The 17,913-nt window shown below is 32.4% G+C and overlaps 1 protein-coding gene across 1 annotated transcript in view; it reads left to right on the top strand.

Moving 5' to 3' along the window:
- Nucleotides 1–4,621, top strand: part of LOC108912020 — a 239,027-nt gene extending 234,406 nt beyond the window's left edge. The window contains exon 6 of the mRNA XM_018717157.2: nucleotides 2,649–4,621. Within this exon, the coding sequence (XP_018572673.1) occupies nucleotides 2,649–2,740 (92 nt within the window). The 3' untranslated portion in view covers nucleotides 2,741–4,621. The remainder of the gene's footprint in view (nucleotides 1–2,648) is intronic.
- Nucleotides 4,622–17,913: the final 13,292 nt, after the last annotated feature.

Below are 17,913 nucleotides of genomic sequence, written 5' to 3' on the forward strand. Positions count from 1 at the left end.
CAATGAAGTAAATTTTATTTATGGCCAGGAGAACGGCCGAGATAACGGTTTGCGATTCGACCCTCCTCAACGCCAATAACGGTCTAAGTTAAACGTATGAACAATAACAATAACGAGAAAAATAACAAGTTAAAGTAGAAGACAAAAATTAAGATATCAAAAAAGAAAAACAGAAAGATAAAATGAGGACACAAATATACAAATATTTTATTGATGATGATTTGGTTGCTACTTCTGAAGTACCTCAGGGTCCAATTCTTGACCCCCTATTGTTTAATAAGGTTATTAATGATATTTGCGATGACATTAAAACCAAAACTGTTCAGCTCTATTACATCTGCTGCTGTAGTTTGCGAATATAATAAAGGTTCAAAAATTGTATTATACTGTAAGGATTTTGATGTTATTTTGTATTCTAAACTAACTTTTACTTCTTATATTAATCATATTACATTTAATTCTAGTAAAACTCCCATTTTTTTATTAAAAATGCAGAACATTTCAGTTCCGAGAAATATTTTAAACACCTCCTTTATATTTATTAAAAAATAATTAATTTGAAAATTGGAGTTAAATATTTAATTTTGTATTTTCAGTCGCAGAAAACACACAAGCTCTCTTACCCTTTGTACGTAGAACTGTTACTAAAAAATAATGCAGTGCCAATTGCTGTCGTAAGGACGCGATGCGGCGCCAATAAAAACTATAATAAAGCTGATATTTTCTGAAGTAACGGCTACGATCATGACCGCAGTTTGTTTTTTTTATTGTTGCCCCAGTGCGCGGCCTATATTACCACATGGGGAGTATTATGGTCAGTTTTGAGCTGTTATTTTCGAATGGGGATTATTGCCTGTGTCGTTTCAGTAACATTAAACGGTTGGTTTATTAAAATTTAATATTTTGAATAATTTCGTAGAAAAATTCATAATTTTTTCATTTCTTCCGAAAAGACATTTATCACGCCAATTATACGGGGTGTTCAGTTACGAATAGGCCAAAACCACGAATACTTTCTATGATAAAAATTAAAGGATATATTCAAATAAAATTTTGTTGAAAAATGTTTCGTATCCGAGATAGAGTGTTGAGGATTTAAACTAATTGACAACGAACTATCTTTCCATGTTTCTTTTATTGCTGCCATTGAATGAAGGAGATCTACAAAATATCAATAATCCACTCCTTCCTCTCTACCAAATTTCCGTTCTGGACAGATTTTTCGGGTTAGCTGAGTCTTGAATGGATGCAGATGCAGATCTTTTGAAAAAACTCGCTGCATTGAGCTTTTTGGAACGTTTAAAACGTTTTGAAACGTTCTTTCTACTGAACATTTCACGTAATTTGCACATAGTCTCAGCTACTTACTCTCCGTACTTGCTCATCCGTTTACAGCGCTCCATTTTGTCTGTTCGTTAGAACATGTAACCATGCACAATGCTATCAACTCTTCTGAATGAAAATGACGCACAATACAAATCGTGCGTTGCTTTTATTTTCCACAATGATTAATTCTATTAGCTCTAGTTTGTAAATGGTGAATTGCTTTTTAACTTTTAATGTGACTGTTTTAGGAATTCCCTCCACAATACAAGTTGGAGTAAAAACTAATATTGTCTGCAAAATATACGATTCTTTTTTTATATAAAAGTCACGCCATGCCGTAAATTGAGATACTCTATTATTCACAAGCTTATGTGACGCGTTTTATTCTCATCATAAATTTAGTTACGTCTCTAGGTGGTTTGCCCACCACATCAGAGAGTAACAAACTAATATAAATGAAACTAAATATTTTATACGTGACGTTTTTGATACACCGTATGCCCGACTATGTTTTAAAATTATTACTTGCAATCTAACAATTAATTAGCTATGACTGGTGGGCTAGGGAGGACTAACAATGTCCCAACCCCCACAAAATGCGAAATTTTCCGTTTCGTGGGCCTGTTTAAAAAAACACACGAAAACGGAAACACTTTTTTAATGGCATTTGTACCTTAAAGATTAAAGCCAATTGGTCACCAGCATTTCCGATAATTAATTACTAACTTGTTGAGGGACATTGTTTGACAACATTAGATTTTTATTTATTTTGTTTTATTAATTTAAGTTAGCTTATCCTACCTTTAAAACAAAGTAAAAGTACAAGATCTAATAACGAACTACATATGAATTTATCAGTTACTTGTACAGTCTTTCCGATCTCAATTGAAGAACCAAGAGGTTGGCGGTATGTTCCAAGTTCGGTCGCTGACGCAACAACTCGACATTGAAATATTTGAAAAACTGGTTTCCGTATTTATTTAGCCACACCCATATACAGGTTTGGTCGCCCAGTGAATGAGCGCGCGGGCAAACGCGGCACAAACATAGCCGCACTGGGCCACCTGGCCATAAATTCATATAAAACATATAATAGAAATTTTGTACACATTATATATAGATTTTTTACCTTTAGCAGACAACTTTTTTAGGGACGTCTATGAAATTCATTAAATCTTATCGCTAGGCGTTTTTATACATGTTCAACGGACTTCGGAAAGACTATACGATGTGGAGAACTGTTGCCCTCCTAGTTTAATGACGTTTAATTAAAGCCAGCAAACGAACGTATTAAATACTAACAAGTAATTCCTGCTTTGCAGCCGCCGGCAGCCGACAGGCCTTCCTGCCGCACGTGTCACTGGTTACTCTCTGCTGTCTGGGGTATGCGCTTCTCCTAGCGTCTTCCAGATAATTCTTCTGCCATTCGTAACGATGAAGCATCGTTAGAGCAAGCCAAAGACATTTAATGTGAGTGATATTAATTATTCGCAGCTTTGTACATTCCCTTTGTATAATTCAGTTGTCGTATTTCCTTTTAAAATGTGGTTTCATATGGCACTAACTTTATTTCCATTGTTACTCTACCTGCGAAGCGAATTTGTCTCCGAATTACCTGAAAATATCGAAGGAATTTAATGAGCAGGAACTTATTACCGAGGCCCAGATGTATCTCTTCTAAATTTTTTGTAGGGATTCTTAAATGTTGTACAAATATTCAGACACGTTCATTAAATGTACAGAAACAATATTATCTCTTGTTACAGGTTCGTTCAGGATTGATTGGCCAAATGTAAATCTTTAAAATAAGAAAAAATTCGATTAAGGAATGTTAACAAATGTTTAATTTTCTAGATGCAGTGATGAAATTTTAATCTGAAGGTGTTTAATGTAGAATGATGGAACTCGGTACACTACGTCAGACATCTTAGAAAATGATACATTTTCTCAAATTTCCACATCTTGTATTTGGAAAATGACACATTTCTGAAATTTCAGTTGCAATCAATTAATCCCGAAACATCCTGTACAATATTCCATAAACAACTTATGAGTTTGAAGAGGATCTTTCTTTAGTGTTTCGCAAGTTTTAATGGATGTTTAAAAGTAGAGTATTAACATTACCTCTTGTAATTAAAGTTTAATAAATAGGCTTTTAAAGTCGTGCTACTAAAAATATTAAAACTACATGAAGTGTTAGAATGCAGTTACTTTCATTAAAAATTTATACCTGCGCGGATTTTTAGACTGTCAAAGTTTTGTTAGTTTGTGCTAGATTGATAATTAAGAGCAACCTTCAATTTTTACGTGCTTGACAGAACTGACATTGAAATAAAATTCCCGTGGTCTTCACCACAGCCTATCACTTAACTCATAAACTTCTGCATATTGAAAAATATAATGTAGGGGAATTTTATTATTCCCCCGATTTTCTTCATTTCCTTTTCAATAGGTGGCCAACAAATCGCCGTGCTTGGCCATCTCGGACCCTTTATATGAATAAAATAAATTGTGAAGATCTATTACTGTCTTAAGATCCGAGATATAAAGGACTTAAGGCAACCGAACAACTGTCAATAAGCGATATATTTTGTCGCAAAATACTGGCAACTCAGCCTTTCTACTAAATCAGCAGACCTGTAATATTTTATGTTCGGAACCTTTCCCAGCTTATATGTATCATTTGTTATTTTACCGTTAAAAGTTAGGTTCCTATCTACTACTAAAGACAAATTCGCTTCGCACACATTTCAGCCATGTACATATCTACATCTTTCAATATTAAAAACAATCATATTTACTAGTCGTCATTCTTTTTAAGGCAGATAAATGTATTTTCAATCTAAGTGATGTAATTGTATACCTAGTATAACATTTTATTAGCTTAGTTCTCAATTATTATCAGTTCGAGATTGATAGTGTATATATTTTCAAGAGTACTTCGTATAATGGTCTTCCAATTAAATCTCCCTTAATTGCATATCTTGCTTTATAACAAATAATCCCATTGCACAAGTTGATTTTAGTTCTCAAATCAGTGAAACATGAAAAGTTTTGTTTGTTTTCATGATTAATATCCCTTGCTGGTCATTATTAAAGTTTCAATCGACAATTTAAAATGTGAGTTATCATACATATCATCGATATATGAGCTATCAAATCATATTTCTCATTGTTACAAGATGTTATTGTGTCGTATATTGCGTAATTTATATTATAGATTTGAATATTTATTAAATTATTATACAGTGATTCATAAACAGTGACAAAAAATGAAACCTCGTATTCTTTCGTATAGGCACAGTTTTTATCTAGGACGCTTTGGTAAAAAGCGTAATTTCAATTATTTCACTTACTAGTTTTTAAATTATTTAAAAAAATTTCTAAATATTGTTTTTTTAAGTTTAACACCCTGTATCTTTTTAACGAAGCGTCCTAGATACAAATTTTATACGAAATACTCCTCTTAAAATTCACCAAAGAATACGTGGTTTAATTTTTGGTCACCATTTGTGAATCACCCTGTATATAAGTCATTTTTTTAATATAAGAAACTTGGGGATATGAAAATATTTTTGTAGGCAACTTAAAAACAAGCCACCCATATTGATTTTTCCAAACTAGAACTTTCATGCAAAAGAAAGTATGTAATTTTTAGAAATATTTCAAGCAACTTGAGAATAAATTGCGAGTACAAACAAACTAAAAATTAAAAGGATTTAAGTCAAGCATATCCTTTTTCAGCAAGTTTATTTCTTGTAATATTTATTAGAAGTTTTTCAACATTTAAAGTGTTGGATCTTTATAAGGGTTTGCCCTTGTTTTGAAAGCTTAAAAGGGCATGTTATAATTTAGGATTCCGTTACTAGGGTCGCTTATATTTCAGAAATGCCTAACAGTGCGTCTCACGAACTTAACACAACACTTTGAAGTAAAATTATTACATTGAGAACTAAGCTTTTAAACTTTTTAAGCACTGACTGTATTTTGTAAATCTGATTATCGATACTTATAGATTGTATATTAATTGGTACTATTTTGAAACTAGCTTGATAATTTACGAATAACCTACGAGTTGAGATGGATTTGTTTAATAGATTTGGAATTTAAATATATATGACGTAAACTATTTTGTAACTTAACACTTAGTGCTTAAAAGTAATTGTACATTTTTACGATAAGAATAAGCGGAGTCTGTTTAACAAGGATTTTTAGGGGAGTTGTTATAAATATTAGTTTTTCGAATTTTATAGGTAGGAGTGAAAGTAAGTGAGGCTGTGCTAATAATTTAAAGGAAATCTAGAGGGCAGGGCTGGATTAATTTTGTTTCTTACTAGTCTAAAACCAGCTCTGACCGCAAACAAATATTATATTGAATTAAATACTATCTATATATAAGTTGGTTTAGTACAAATACTTTTAACCGTTGCTAGTAGCTTTTGTTCTATATGACGAATGAATTTCCAGTTAAAGTGGTACAAATATAGGGTTACTTCTCTGGAGAAAATTTTTCTCAAATGAGGAATATCTACGTATTTTTTAACATTGCTCGAGTGACAATCTATTTTTTCTGCTGCTGTTCTACTTCAGATTGCAGTACCTAATACAAAAATGGAAAATCCTGCATAACAGTAACATTCGAGTCTATAAATAAGTTTGCATCTGAGATAGCTCCGCCCACAAAAGCACACTGGACACTGCGAGGGTCCCTCACGCTGTCCCAAATCGACTTTTTCCTATCAATAATTACTAAATAGTCAGTCTAGATACAATTATAGATGGTCACTGGAACATAATAACGTTGCTATTAAGGTTACTACTCAATGGTTAAGAAGTTGCTGTGTAAGACACTATCGTATTTGAATTAGTTTTAGGGGAAATTTGTTATGCGAGTAATAGAGAAAGTCTAGAACCCGAATATCCTTGTTAAACCGGACAAAATATAATTTTATATGTATAAAAAAAATCCCTGTGATCGAAAAACTATGTTTGGCTGTTCGCCGCAAATTGTTAATTATTAGTGATTATTATAAGTGTGTAATAAACTGAAGTTTATTTTAATCGAAAATTTATATAGCTGATTATATAGCTGGTTTATTAACGTAAACAAATATCTATATACTAATTAAATGTAAATACATACTGTATAATTGCTGTATTGATAACATGTTTATTACGTTAAATCGGGCGTTATGGCTGATCAACAAATAATGGCCGATTTGACTGCAAAATCTGGATTTTAAATTACACTTAATGTACTTTATTTAATAAATAAAAATAATTAACGTCTGCAAGTTTGCTTTCGACTTCCTTTATCCCCCATTTCAGAAATATTCGGCAATGACATCAGCATGTAAACCGTGCTACGGAGGACGCAATCCCATAGGCGTACCATTTTGGAGGATTTCTAAAAATATTAAATATTGAGCGACAAATAGATTTAATAAAACTACCTTGTAAAAAATATATTCCTTGTAAATATTTACACACACTTGATATATCCAAACAGATAGGTAGGTATTTTTTATTTATACTAAAGTATGTATTCTGCCATTTTTGTAGGCAAAGACCAGACTATTTACCGCATCTAGCGTACACTTTCTGAACCACCCTGTATATATTCAGCTAAAACGTACTGTTTTTGGACCAAGAACTCAGTAAATCACTGAAAAAAATGAGTTAAATATTTAGAAATAGAATATTTAGAAATTGGAAACATTTTTTAATTTGTTTATAATCGAAGATAAAAAAAGAAAAAATATATTCCAATATTTTTACAAGTAGACTACATCTCCTAATGCCTCCTGTCCACATCAAAATTTTCGAAAAATTATTAATTAATAACCAATTAGTCTACAACAAAGACAATGTCACCCTAACCAATCCTAATGTAATGCTATTGCATTATTCCGGTTAAATATTTGAAAGACTGCTCACTAGGGCAGGTTAACCACTCTAACCGACAAATACCGACGGGCCCTGGCAGCTCATTAATTTTCCTTAACTGCCCTAAATGACATTATCCAAGTTTGGAATTCGCAAACCCCCAACTCACCCCAGTCGCTTAAGGTAAGGTAAATAGGTTCATGAAGTTCTCATTCTCTACAAACTCCAAGTTGGACTGATTCCTGGTTAGCCTCGTTAAAGTAGTTCCAGTAGTCAGCATGCTAAACATTTCCGAGGTATCAGGTAGATATCCGGTTTTTATTAAGACTAAAGCTGCGATTACACCGGAAGCGGAGTCGCACGAAAGTCTGTTCGAACCGAACAAATTTTTTGTTTCGTTCTTACGAATGCGTTTGTTTTAGTCAGTTCAAAGTGTCGAAAAATATCAATAAAAAATGATATTTTTTTTCCTATTGCAAAAAGTCGTATGAAGTATCTGTTCTTCTTCTCCTTGCGCTATTTTATTCAAACCATCTTGATTTATTTGTTTATTTGTTTACATTACAGTCTTCGGAAAGAACAATGCAAAGTGTAACTCTGATAACAGAATCATTAGGATTCAATCCGATGGGAATGATTGGTGGGTTTCCATTCTGGATGCATAATCTGTTAAAATTCTCGATAGCCTAACAACCGTGTAGCAGCTTTCATGTCATAAATTTTCCCCGTTGCAGATATTTTTTTAAATTTAACTCTTTTGGAATGGTGTTTTCGACAGAATCGTATTGTCCGACGTTATCTAGACCATATGTTACGGTGGTCCAAAGTTCAGATCCTGCAATTTATTTAAAAAATATACATACATACATTGTGTCGTTAAATTTTAATATAGCAATGAAGAAAGGAAAAGGAATCTGAAATAAATATACAGTTAATTTTGCTTCATTTCCTGATTTCATATTTATAATCAAATAACATATATTTTATAAGCATTCTCACGAAACAAATAACAGATAATCCTGCGAAGCTTACGCCGACTGACCCAGAAACGTAACGACAATGCGAGTATTACAAAGAACTAAGATATGTTCCACGTACAGCTCGAACTGTGGATTTAAATTGCACCTACGTCACACCCGGGTCTGTGCCGTTATCCTTCTCGAGTAGATAAACACGTTCCCGATATAAGCCTTTTACAAAAGGATCAGTTACCTGTACCGAGTTAAAGATAACTTTTGTCAACGGTATTTACTACTTCATAGAACTCTATTGGGCGACGGTATTACTTTATGTAGACGAAAAGGATCAGACAAGTGCGGAATGGTGTTTACATAAACAGGGATCCGGTTGTCGAGATCTGAGAATACTGAGCTATTCAACTGTAGTTGGGTATATAAAAGGATTTTGGATAAGATCTCGAACGTTCACACTCTTTAATTTCGTACTTGAATGATGTAATTTCTACAGTCTACTTTTATATTTATTTATATTTGTCATTATCAGCATCATCAACACCACCACCACCTCCACCACCACCAACATCATCATCGTCATCGTTACCATTACAATACAGGCATAGTTCTCTTGAGTTATGTTCTTCATACTTTATAATTACCCAGTTGATTACAGTGTGTCTAAATGCCCAGACTTGACACCTGAAGAGGGGTTCCGTAGGGTTCTGTTCTTAGACCTTTGGTATTTACAGTTCTTATTAATGATACTGTCTATGATTTGAATCCACGTTACTTGTTATATGCTGATGATATAAAAAACGTTCTCAATTTACTTTTTGTTAGATCTAAACTTGAGTAAGTCTTTTTCACTCAGAACAGCTTCTGCTATACGTCATTAATAAAATTATATGAACTTTCCCTTCTATCTTTAAACTACACAGAACGTTAGAAATGTAAATTTGACCGACTACTAAATATTTCCACAAGGAAAATTAAATTAAAACAATAAACAAATATGTTTAACTTTCTCATTTTTTTTCTCGCTTGGCCTAAATACACATCCCGTTATGTCAGGAGGATCTAAATCAAATTTGCATATGCATATATGTTAACGGAGTCTCGACTCCAGCTCCTTCTGGCCTACATAAAAGTTTTATAATCCAGGACACTGTACATTATACGCAACAGAAAAACTAAGCTCAAACAAATAGGCGCCTAGTTCTTATAAATTCGTCTTGGAAAGGTTCCAGTAAACGAGCAGTCTAGGCGCGACAATAGCAATTTGGCTGCTCTACAAAGTTTGGTTTAACGGCAGACGTCGTGATTTGATGAATTTATTCCTATACCAAGGAAATGTAAATAAATAATCATGTGCGATCGATTTCAATGGAAGGTCGTTGTGGAGCCTCGTAGACTGATGCTTCTCCCTATATACATAATTTGAGTAATGCTATTTCGTTGAGCTTTCTTGTCTTGCATGTCGAAATAAACAAACACCAGAATCAATAAAAATTGACCTTGTATAGTAGCTAGCTTCAAGGATGAACGAAATTAAATGATTGAATTTCAGACGAGGCCTCGTGGAAGTTTTGTTTTCGATGGTAAGTAAGTTAATGTCAACCAAAAGACAAAGGCTTCTGAAAGGCAGACAATATTACCGTTATAAATGATATTAGCTAAACCTTCAGAATACTGCGAACTTAGGTCCTTTGAGTTTATCCCAGCTTTTATAGAACGCTTCACATATACATACGAGGTAATTTCATCAGAATTGTCATCCCTTAAATTGTGGAAAAAGTCGACATGTAAAGGATTCTAACGTTAATGAACATGTTTAATCACTACTCAGAGCGAAAAACTGACCTATACATAATAAAAAAGCCATTAAGATAATAGTGGACATTAATTATCAGAATCGTTGAAATTGATGAAATTGACAGCATTGTATCAATGACCATATTGATTAATACAAATAGCATTGCTCTGTTATATTGTTTTTATGAAAAAGGCAACATATTAACATCTTTTTGATAGCGCAGAAACCCCTCGAAAAGTGAAATTTCCAATATAGCTTCATATAATTTTTTTAAATGACCTGGTGGATATGAAACTGTCATAAAATACATGTCAAGTGCTTAACACTGATCTGGAAGGTTACTTGTATCGAAAGCCGTAACAATAGGTGCAACATAATTGCTTACGACCGATAAATTGCAAACAATGGCGTTTTAGTGGCAGTAACTATAAAACTTTAAAGGGATTTAACTATTTCCTGGAAACTTCTTTCTTTACAGCATCGTGGCGTGAGGTACGTACCATTACGATTAACGACCTGTATAGTCGTATAAATGCGGAAAATTTAGTCCTCCAACTTCGGGGACTAATTTCCTTCATTTCTTGCGGCCACCGCCATTGCTTTAAAGTAAAACGCATAGCACAAATAATTAGAATTTGATATAAGTTGTATATAATATGTGTTGTTATGTTCTTGTGTGTTTGTTTATTTTATTTTATTTTAGTTATTAGTTGTTTTGTTTAATTACTTAAATGGGCGCCAACAAGAACTTGTCTTGAAAAATTAGTTATATTCAGAGCTAACTCTTCATCAGGGTGTGGTTTTCCTTTGATTATGTAATTTTTTATATTGAAATTGTAAGAAAATGAAAAATTAAATTCATAATTTGACAGAGAAATTATATTACAGTTTGTTTTTAAATTAAATATTACAACAATTTAACAAGTTTATTGACTTAGTTACAACCTTCCCCTTTATATTTGTTATTATATGATGATTTTGATTTATAGTCGTTCTTTGAATTTTGAAAATTTAATTTAATTTTTATTTAATTGAAATTTGTTACGAATTCGATTCAAATGTTATTTTTAATTGGCCAATTTTAAGTGTATAAAACTCATAGTGCGTTGCAAAGTAATGCTGGTTTCATAATCACATTCCGGTGTTGTAATTCTTTCCGTGTCTGGTAATATTCCACGCTGTCAGCTAGACCCCAACGTCTCGCCTTCCACTTGGTAGAAATAGCTCGAACGTAAAGTGCTGTTGCAACTTTTCACCGCACTGCACTATTTTATTTTTAACAATTTTATAATTTTCACTTTTGATTATTTGGGATTTGTTCCTATTGTATAAACTTCCAGTAAGTATTCCTTATGACAATTTGAACTTATGGAATTTCTGCACCTCTTGACAGATGACATTTAACCTTGTGGCAGTATATTTGACGTTTTGTAACTTGGTAACTAAATTCACAATTTATTTACTTAATTTTACCACAAAAACATTATAGTCCACAGTACAGGCCCCCCTGGAAAGTTGATTACCACATACTTTATAACTCCTGAGGGTCATCCTTTCGACGAGTCTACCACATTTTTCCTCTACATTTCTCGATTCCTCCGCTTTTCCACTCGGAAAAGTCCAAAAACATGGCAATTTCCCGGGGTCTTGAAAACTCAAGACCACATCTTTTATTTTTAGCTGAAGTAACTGGAAATTTTGTTGCAAATGCCGATTTAAATTTGTCCGACAGAAATTCCTCCGACATTGACGTCTCTACCGGTCGAAACATGCCAAAATAACAGGGTATTGAAAATCAATTACCACATAGGTAATTTTTAGTAAAATTAATTGTAAATAATTAATTCAGTCAAAAAGTATTGTTGTCCGACAAATTTCAAGCCGCGTTTTTTCAGTCCGACAGCTGGAAATCGGAATTTTCACAGGGTATGAAAAATCGATTACCACATGTCGGACAAATATAACATATGATAGAAAAGTGTTTTTTATAAGCAAAAATTGTAATGTCCGACAAAAATATATCAGCAAATCGTCAGTCCGACACAAAATGATGAAAAAAATTTCGTAAAAAATGTATTTATAATTTCTAATAAGGTATTTTCATGTATTAAGCAAAATTCCATATAAATATACAATACAGGGTGTTTCAGAAAGACCTCCCGTAAATACAGGGGGTGAGGATGACAAAAAATAAGAATTTTTTGTCATATGAACTATATGTCTATCTCCTCTTCTCAAAGCTCAAGCTTACTTTGAGAAAAGTCACTTATTTTATAGTGAAATATTGTAAGAGTTTAATTAAAAGCCTTTTTTCTCGAAAATCGTCCACATTAGGAAGTTCTAACAAGAGTAGGTACATTATTTTTAGAAAATAAAATTGTACAATAGAAATTAGAGCCCGACTGGTAAAAAACCTAACTTTAAAAAAAATATAACTTAAATTGTAATAAGAATGTAGCATAACTAGCGCTTTCTATGAAATATACAAAAAATAATTAGACTAGCGTATTTAGCACCCTTAAAAACCTCGGACTACCAAATTTCATAAAAATATTTCGCACTATTTGGAAATTTTCTTAAAATTGTTATTTAAAAAATTTTATTTTGTCTCTGTATCTCGAAAACAAGAGGAGATAGACATGGAGTTTATAAGACAAAAAATTCTCATTTTTTATCATACTATCACTCCCTTTATTTACGAAAGGTATTTCTGAAACATCCTGTATATATTTTTCGTTTTATTCTTGTAATTGTAAATCTCTATATGCTCAATTTAGCCAAATAAATATCGAGAAAAGAATTAAACGATTTCAAAAAAGTATATATGGTGTAAAAAAATTATGCACAAAAGTTTTGGGATTTTCTTTTAGAAAAATAGGAACATTTTTGTAAAGAAAAATAACAAACGTGAATGAAAACTTGAAAGAGAAAAAACGATTTTTATATCAAGTATAATATTAATTTATTTAGAAATAATGCATTATGCACCAAGATAGTATTAATCGCCTCAAAAATAACTTCATTTGTTTATAACTTTTAAATTTTTAAGCATAAAATAAGCAATATTATAATTATTTGTTTGAAACAAATAATAATTTACATAATAATAATTAATAACCATTTATAAATATGAAATTTTTGGAGTGAAAAAATTAAATTTCATCACGTTTATTGATTTATTGATTTTTTAATAATTTGCGGACACTAAATCGTGGGACACTTATATCACTATTTTGTACAGTAAATTTAAAAGTGGAAAAAATGAAAATTAGATATGTGGTAATCGATTTTTCATACCCCGTGAAAATTCCGATTTCCAGCTGTCTGAGTAAAAAACGCGGCTTGAAATTTGTGGGACAACAATAATTGTCACTGAATTAATTATTTACAATTAATTTTACTAAAAATTACCTATGTGGTAATTGATTTTCAATACCCTGTTATTTTGGTGCTTTTTTATCGTTCAAAGTTCATTCTTTGAAATGAACAAACAAATTATGTTTGTAGCATTCTTAATTGTCGAGGATCGTGGATATTCGACATGCAAAATAACATGAACTTGAATGTTGCGCTTGAGACACTCCTTCTGCTGAACCAGGACTTCAACCAAAAAATTTAACCGACTAAGCTCCAAGTCTTTTCTTAAATTTGGAAGTGGTCTTTTACATGAAATAGACTCCTGCCAATTCCAAATAAATCGTATCAGAACAACTTCTTTAAACGTTACATTGGATCATAAGAGCGGGAGGATCTCAAGTTGCAAACGCTATTACTACAAATTTTCGTTCGCCACAAAGGAGACGAAGATGAAATAAAACGTGTTATGTTTCCCACACATCATAAAGTCCCTCAAAAGGAACGAACCTTATTTAAATAAGATATTCCTGTCGCGTGAATCGTCGGGGATTTCTTTATTCGGCGTCAATTTATCCGGCAGGTAGCGAGACGCCGCAACGATGCAATCGGTTGCTGATTGTATCGAGAAATTCCTAATCATGTCCCAGCTACGCAAGCACAATAGATTTATCTGCACCTGTTGGTCGCGCCCTTTTATTTCGGCTTGCTTCCTACCCTCTGAGATCGATAATTTAATTAGATATCTGAAGGAAATGTAAAAGGTTTCGATCTCGGGTTCCTCTTAGCGGAATGAAGACAAAAAAAATGGGAAGTCATCCTGCTTGTTATCTTTAAGTATTGGATCCACAGGTATCGATATTATTTCGTCTTTTATCGCGTTCCCTTAAAATGTTCAAGATTGAGGTTAATGCATTGTTTCGATACTTGAATTACTTTTCTTTAAGAATAATTCGGTTATCGTATTTTATGTGGTATTTGATGAAGGTAAAAAAATATGCAAACTGAAATTAATTTTAATATCAATTATCAAAATCAAATTGGCATAATGGCAGATAATTTCAATAAACATGACACTGAAATTTTAAAGTTAATCTGAAAAAGATGAAGACTCTCTTAGTAACGGCAACGTCATAGAAAAATGGAAAAACAGTTGTAATAATTGTATAAAACTAAGGATAATAATTGTAAAGTATGTCAAGGAATTAAAGACCCGATACGAAATATCGAAAATGTGACTTTCATTTCGAAATAAAACAATACTGGCTTGGAACAAACCTTTAGCTCAGAAATGAAGCAGATAGTGACAAAATTATGTTTGAACTACTAACAAAATAGATTACTTCAAATACAAACGCCTCGAATGCTCAACCGCCTGGACTACTAGCTAAGTATCTGTTTATTACATCGTCAATTTAAAACAAAATTTAAACGAGCCGTTACTCTTCTTACCTGTTATTACCTTTTTATCAAACCACTACCGAGGGTCTGCTCTCGGATAGTTATGGTCCGTGTACGTCGAGAAAATTGAACAGAACGGAGCAGAAACGGAAGCTTTCTTTCCACCATCCCGACGCCATTGTGCCCAATGTCCTTTCTGAAACTGGGTCAAGTGTTGTTTTTCTAATAACGGCGGCATTAATGGAGCCAATTGTGACTAAAGCAAATATAGCGTATAGAGAAATTCGTGTAATAGGATTAAAGGATAAATGATTGTTTTCGTGGCTACGAAAACATCTAAAATCCGTTCGATAACCACACACTATAACCATAATAACCGAAATTTCACGATGGATAAGGTTTAAATGATACACCACATATCCAAAAAAGTAAAACTGTTTCATTAAAAAATGTAAAATATTTTATACAACTTTTATGCTTTCTATTCACCACCATCCTATTACTATCTTAAATAAGTTTGCCAAAGTTTTTGAGTTTTCGGTGTACTCTAGATCAAGAGCTCCTCACGGTTCCAATTTGGGGCCGCTACTCTATTCCCTATTTATTAATGACCTTGAAGTGTGCTAAATTGTGAAAGACTTTTGCATGCTGATGAAGTTAAAATCTATGCTTGCATCTCTTTAGTCACTCAGGGCCACAATCTTCAGGAAAAACTCAATAAACTTGTAGTTTGGTCTATTATCGACAGACAGTCCAAGTGTGCAAGACTAAATGCACGTGCACCACTTATATTCGATACTTGACCACTTATACTCGACAATCCAATCCAGTCCCAAACAAACAAGGTACTCGAACATATGTTATTTATAAATATATTAACAGACAATGGTCCTAGGACGGAACCCTGAGGTACACCGGAAGGAGCTAGAAATAGATATTCAGACCTGTAGAACAAATGGACTCGGTAATGTTAAAAAAATACCTATTTTATCTATTATCGAAACATAGCGTACGTATTGTTATGATATTTTGATTTGCAACGATAAATAAATTTGAGATGAAACTAAAATTTTGAATTTTGAGTTATTCACATAAAATAAATAGAGAAAACTGACACAATAGGGAATACTGAGAATATGAAAATAAAGGATAAAATTTAGATATAGAATAAGTTTATAGCATAATAAGACAAAATCGTTAAATGAAATAAATCAATCTGTCAAAATTATGCAAAGAGTTTAATTTATGAACTAAATAGATTGGAAAATGCACCAATATATCACAGAAAAGTTAGAAAGTACAGTAAAGTACACTTTTGTAAAGTCATATGTAATATTGGAGTATATGTTTAAGGAAATTTGAAAAATGTTGGAATTTTTGACAAGTTGATGGACCTAGAAAGAAGGAATTGCACTTATAAACGTAATTCATTCAATAAACTAAAACTAAAACTGAAGTTTATCATACCTTTAGTCAATATTTATAAGTGGAATTAAAATTAATGTTTTTGTATAACTTCACGTAACGATTTTGGGAATATCAAACTGTAAAATGATTTGTACAGTGTTAAAAAGACCTTCTAGAGGATCACTGCATGACACGGAAAGAACTACAATAACGGAATGCGATTATGAAACCAGCATTACTTTATATTGAAATGTGAGTTATATGTATACACTTAAAAATGGCCAATTAAAAATAAAAATCAAAACGAATTCGTAACAGATTTTTATTAAAATAAAATTAAATAAACTTGAAAATTCAAAGAGGTCGACTCTAAATCAAAGTTATCATATTGCAATAACAAATATGAAGGGGAAAATTATAGCTTCTAAATATAACGTAGAATAAGTCAATAAATTTGTTAAATTGTTGAAAATATTTTGAAAAACTGTAATATTCTTCTTCTGTAATTTCTTTGTCAAATGATAAATTGTATATTTAAAAAAAAAATACAAAATCGAAGGAAACCACACCTTGATAAAGAGTTAGCTTTGAATATAATTGATAATTACAAGATAAATTCTTGTTGGCGCCCATGTAAGTAAAATTCAACACAAACAACAAAATTCAATGAAACAACAAAAACAGTATATTTTACAATTTTTAATATACACAGCGGGCATAGCCAGCACAAGGGCTGCGTGACTTCAGCAAAAACGTTAATAATGATATGGTGCATTAGCGCTGCCTGCAGATAGAACATTTCCTTTATCAAATACATCGTTTAGAATTTTCCATTTGGGCGCGCTATGCGAATGATACGTATTGTGCATAAATAAACATATCGAACGGCTTTAGATAAATTTTAAATCGGCGCGCCTGGAAACGACTGAGAGGAATGGATGGCCGGAAGCGCGAATTTGCCGGGAATTGGATGAAGTCGCGATATCGTGATAAAATTTAACATGGTTAGTTTAATAAGAGGTGATATGTGGGTCGATAGGGGGAATGAATGAATTCCGGGAGCACACTTGAACTCTTTTCTATTCTATAAGGGATCTGGTAGTGTGAAGATAACGACATTTCCAACACGATGACGGGAAACTAAGAGACGAATCGACAGAAAACTCCAGAGGGTGAATTTAATCTAGAGCCCCTGTGTGTTTGTGGATTTTCAAGTAGTATTTAGGTATTCTTCGTAGATCGGCGTGTCTCATCTCTTCGGTGAGGATGCCTTTGTTTCGGCCGGTAACGAACCTCGTACGAGTCACTCCTGATAATGAAAACCGGATTATTTTTTAATTTCCTCGCACGATGCTCCTAATAGCAGGCAACTTCCAATTCTTCCCCAAATCTCGAGACAAATGACAATTTTTTTTTTATCCTATCGTTACGTTTACTTTAGGAGAGCTATAATTTCTAGGGTAGTTTATACAGGGTGAGTCACAAAAACAAAAATTAATAGATTATGTGCAAATTTTAACAAAAAAGAGTTCAACGTTATATTTAAAAATGGAGCAACTAACTGTTGCAAGTTCTTCAGCTGATTCAACCAATGCCAATATTTTCAGTATTACTGTGTTTTTTTTGAAAACTAAGCAAAATTTCGGTTTAGTTCCTAGGAAAAATTTCCCATCTAAATGGCTTATTTAAAAAATTTGAAAAAAAAATTTTATGCAAAAAATCGTTAATAAACAATTTGAAAAAAAGCAAAAATAAGATGTTTCGATTTTT

This window comes from Anoplophora glabripennis, unplaced genomic scaffold (genome assembly GCF_000390285.2).
Source record: "Anoplophora glabripennis isolate ALB-LARVAE unplaced genomic scaffold, Agla_2.0 scaffold88, whole genome shotgun sequence".
Taxonomy (NCBI): Eukaryota; Metazoa; Arthropoda; class Insecta; order Coleoptera; family Cerambycidae; genus Anoplophora; species Anoplophora glabripennis.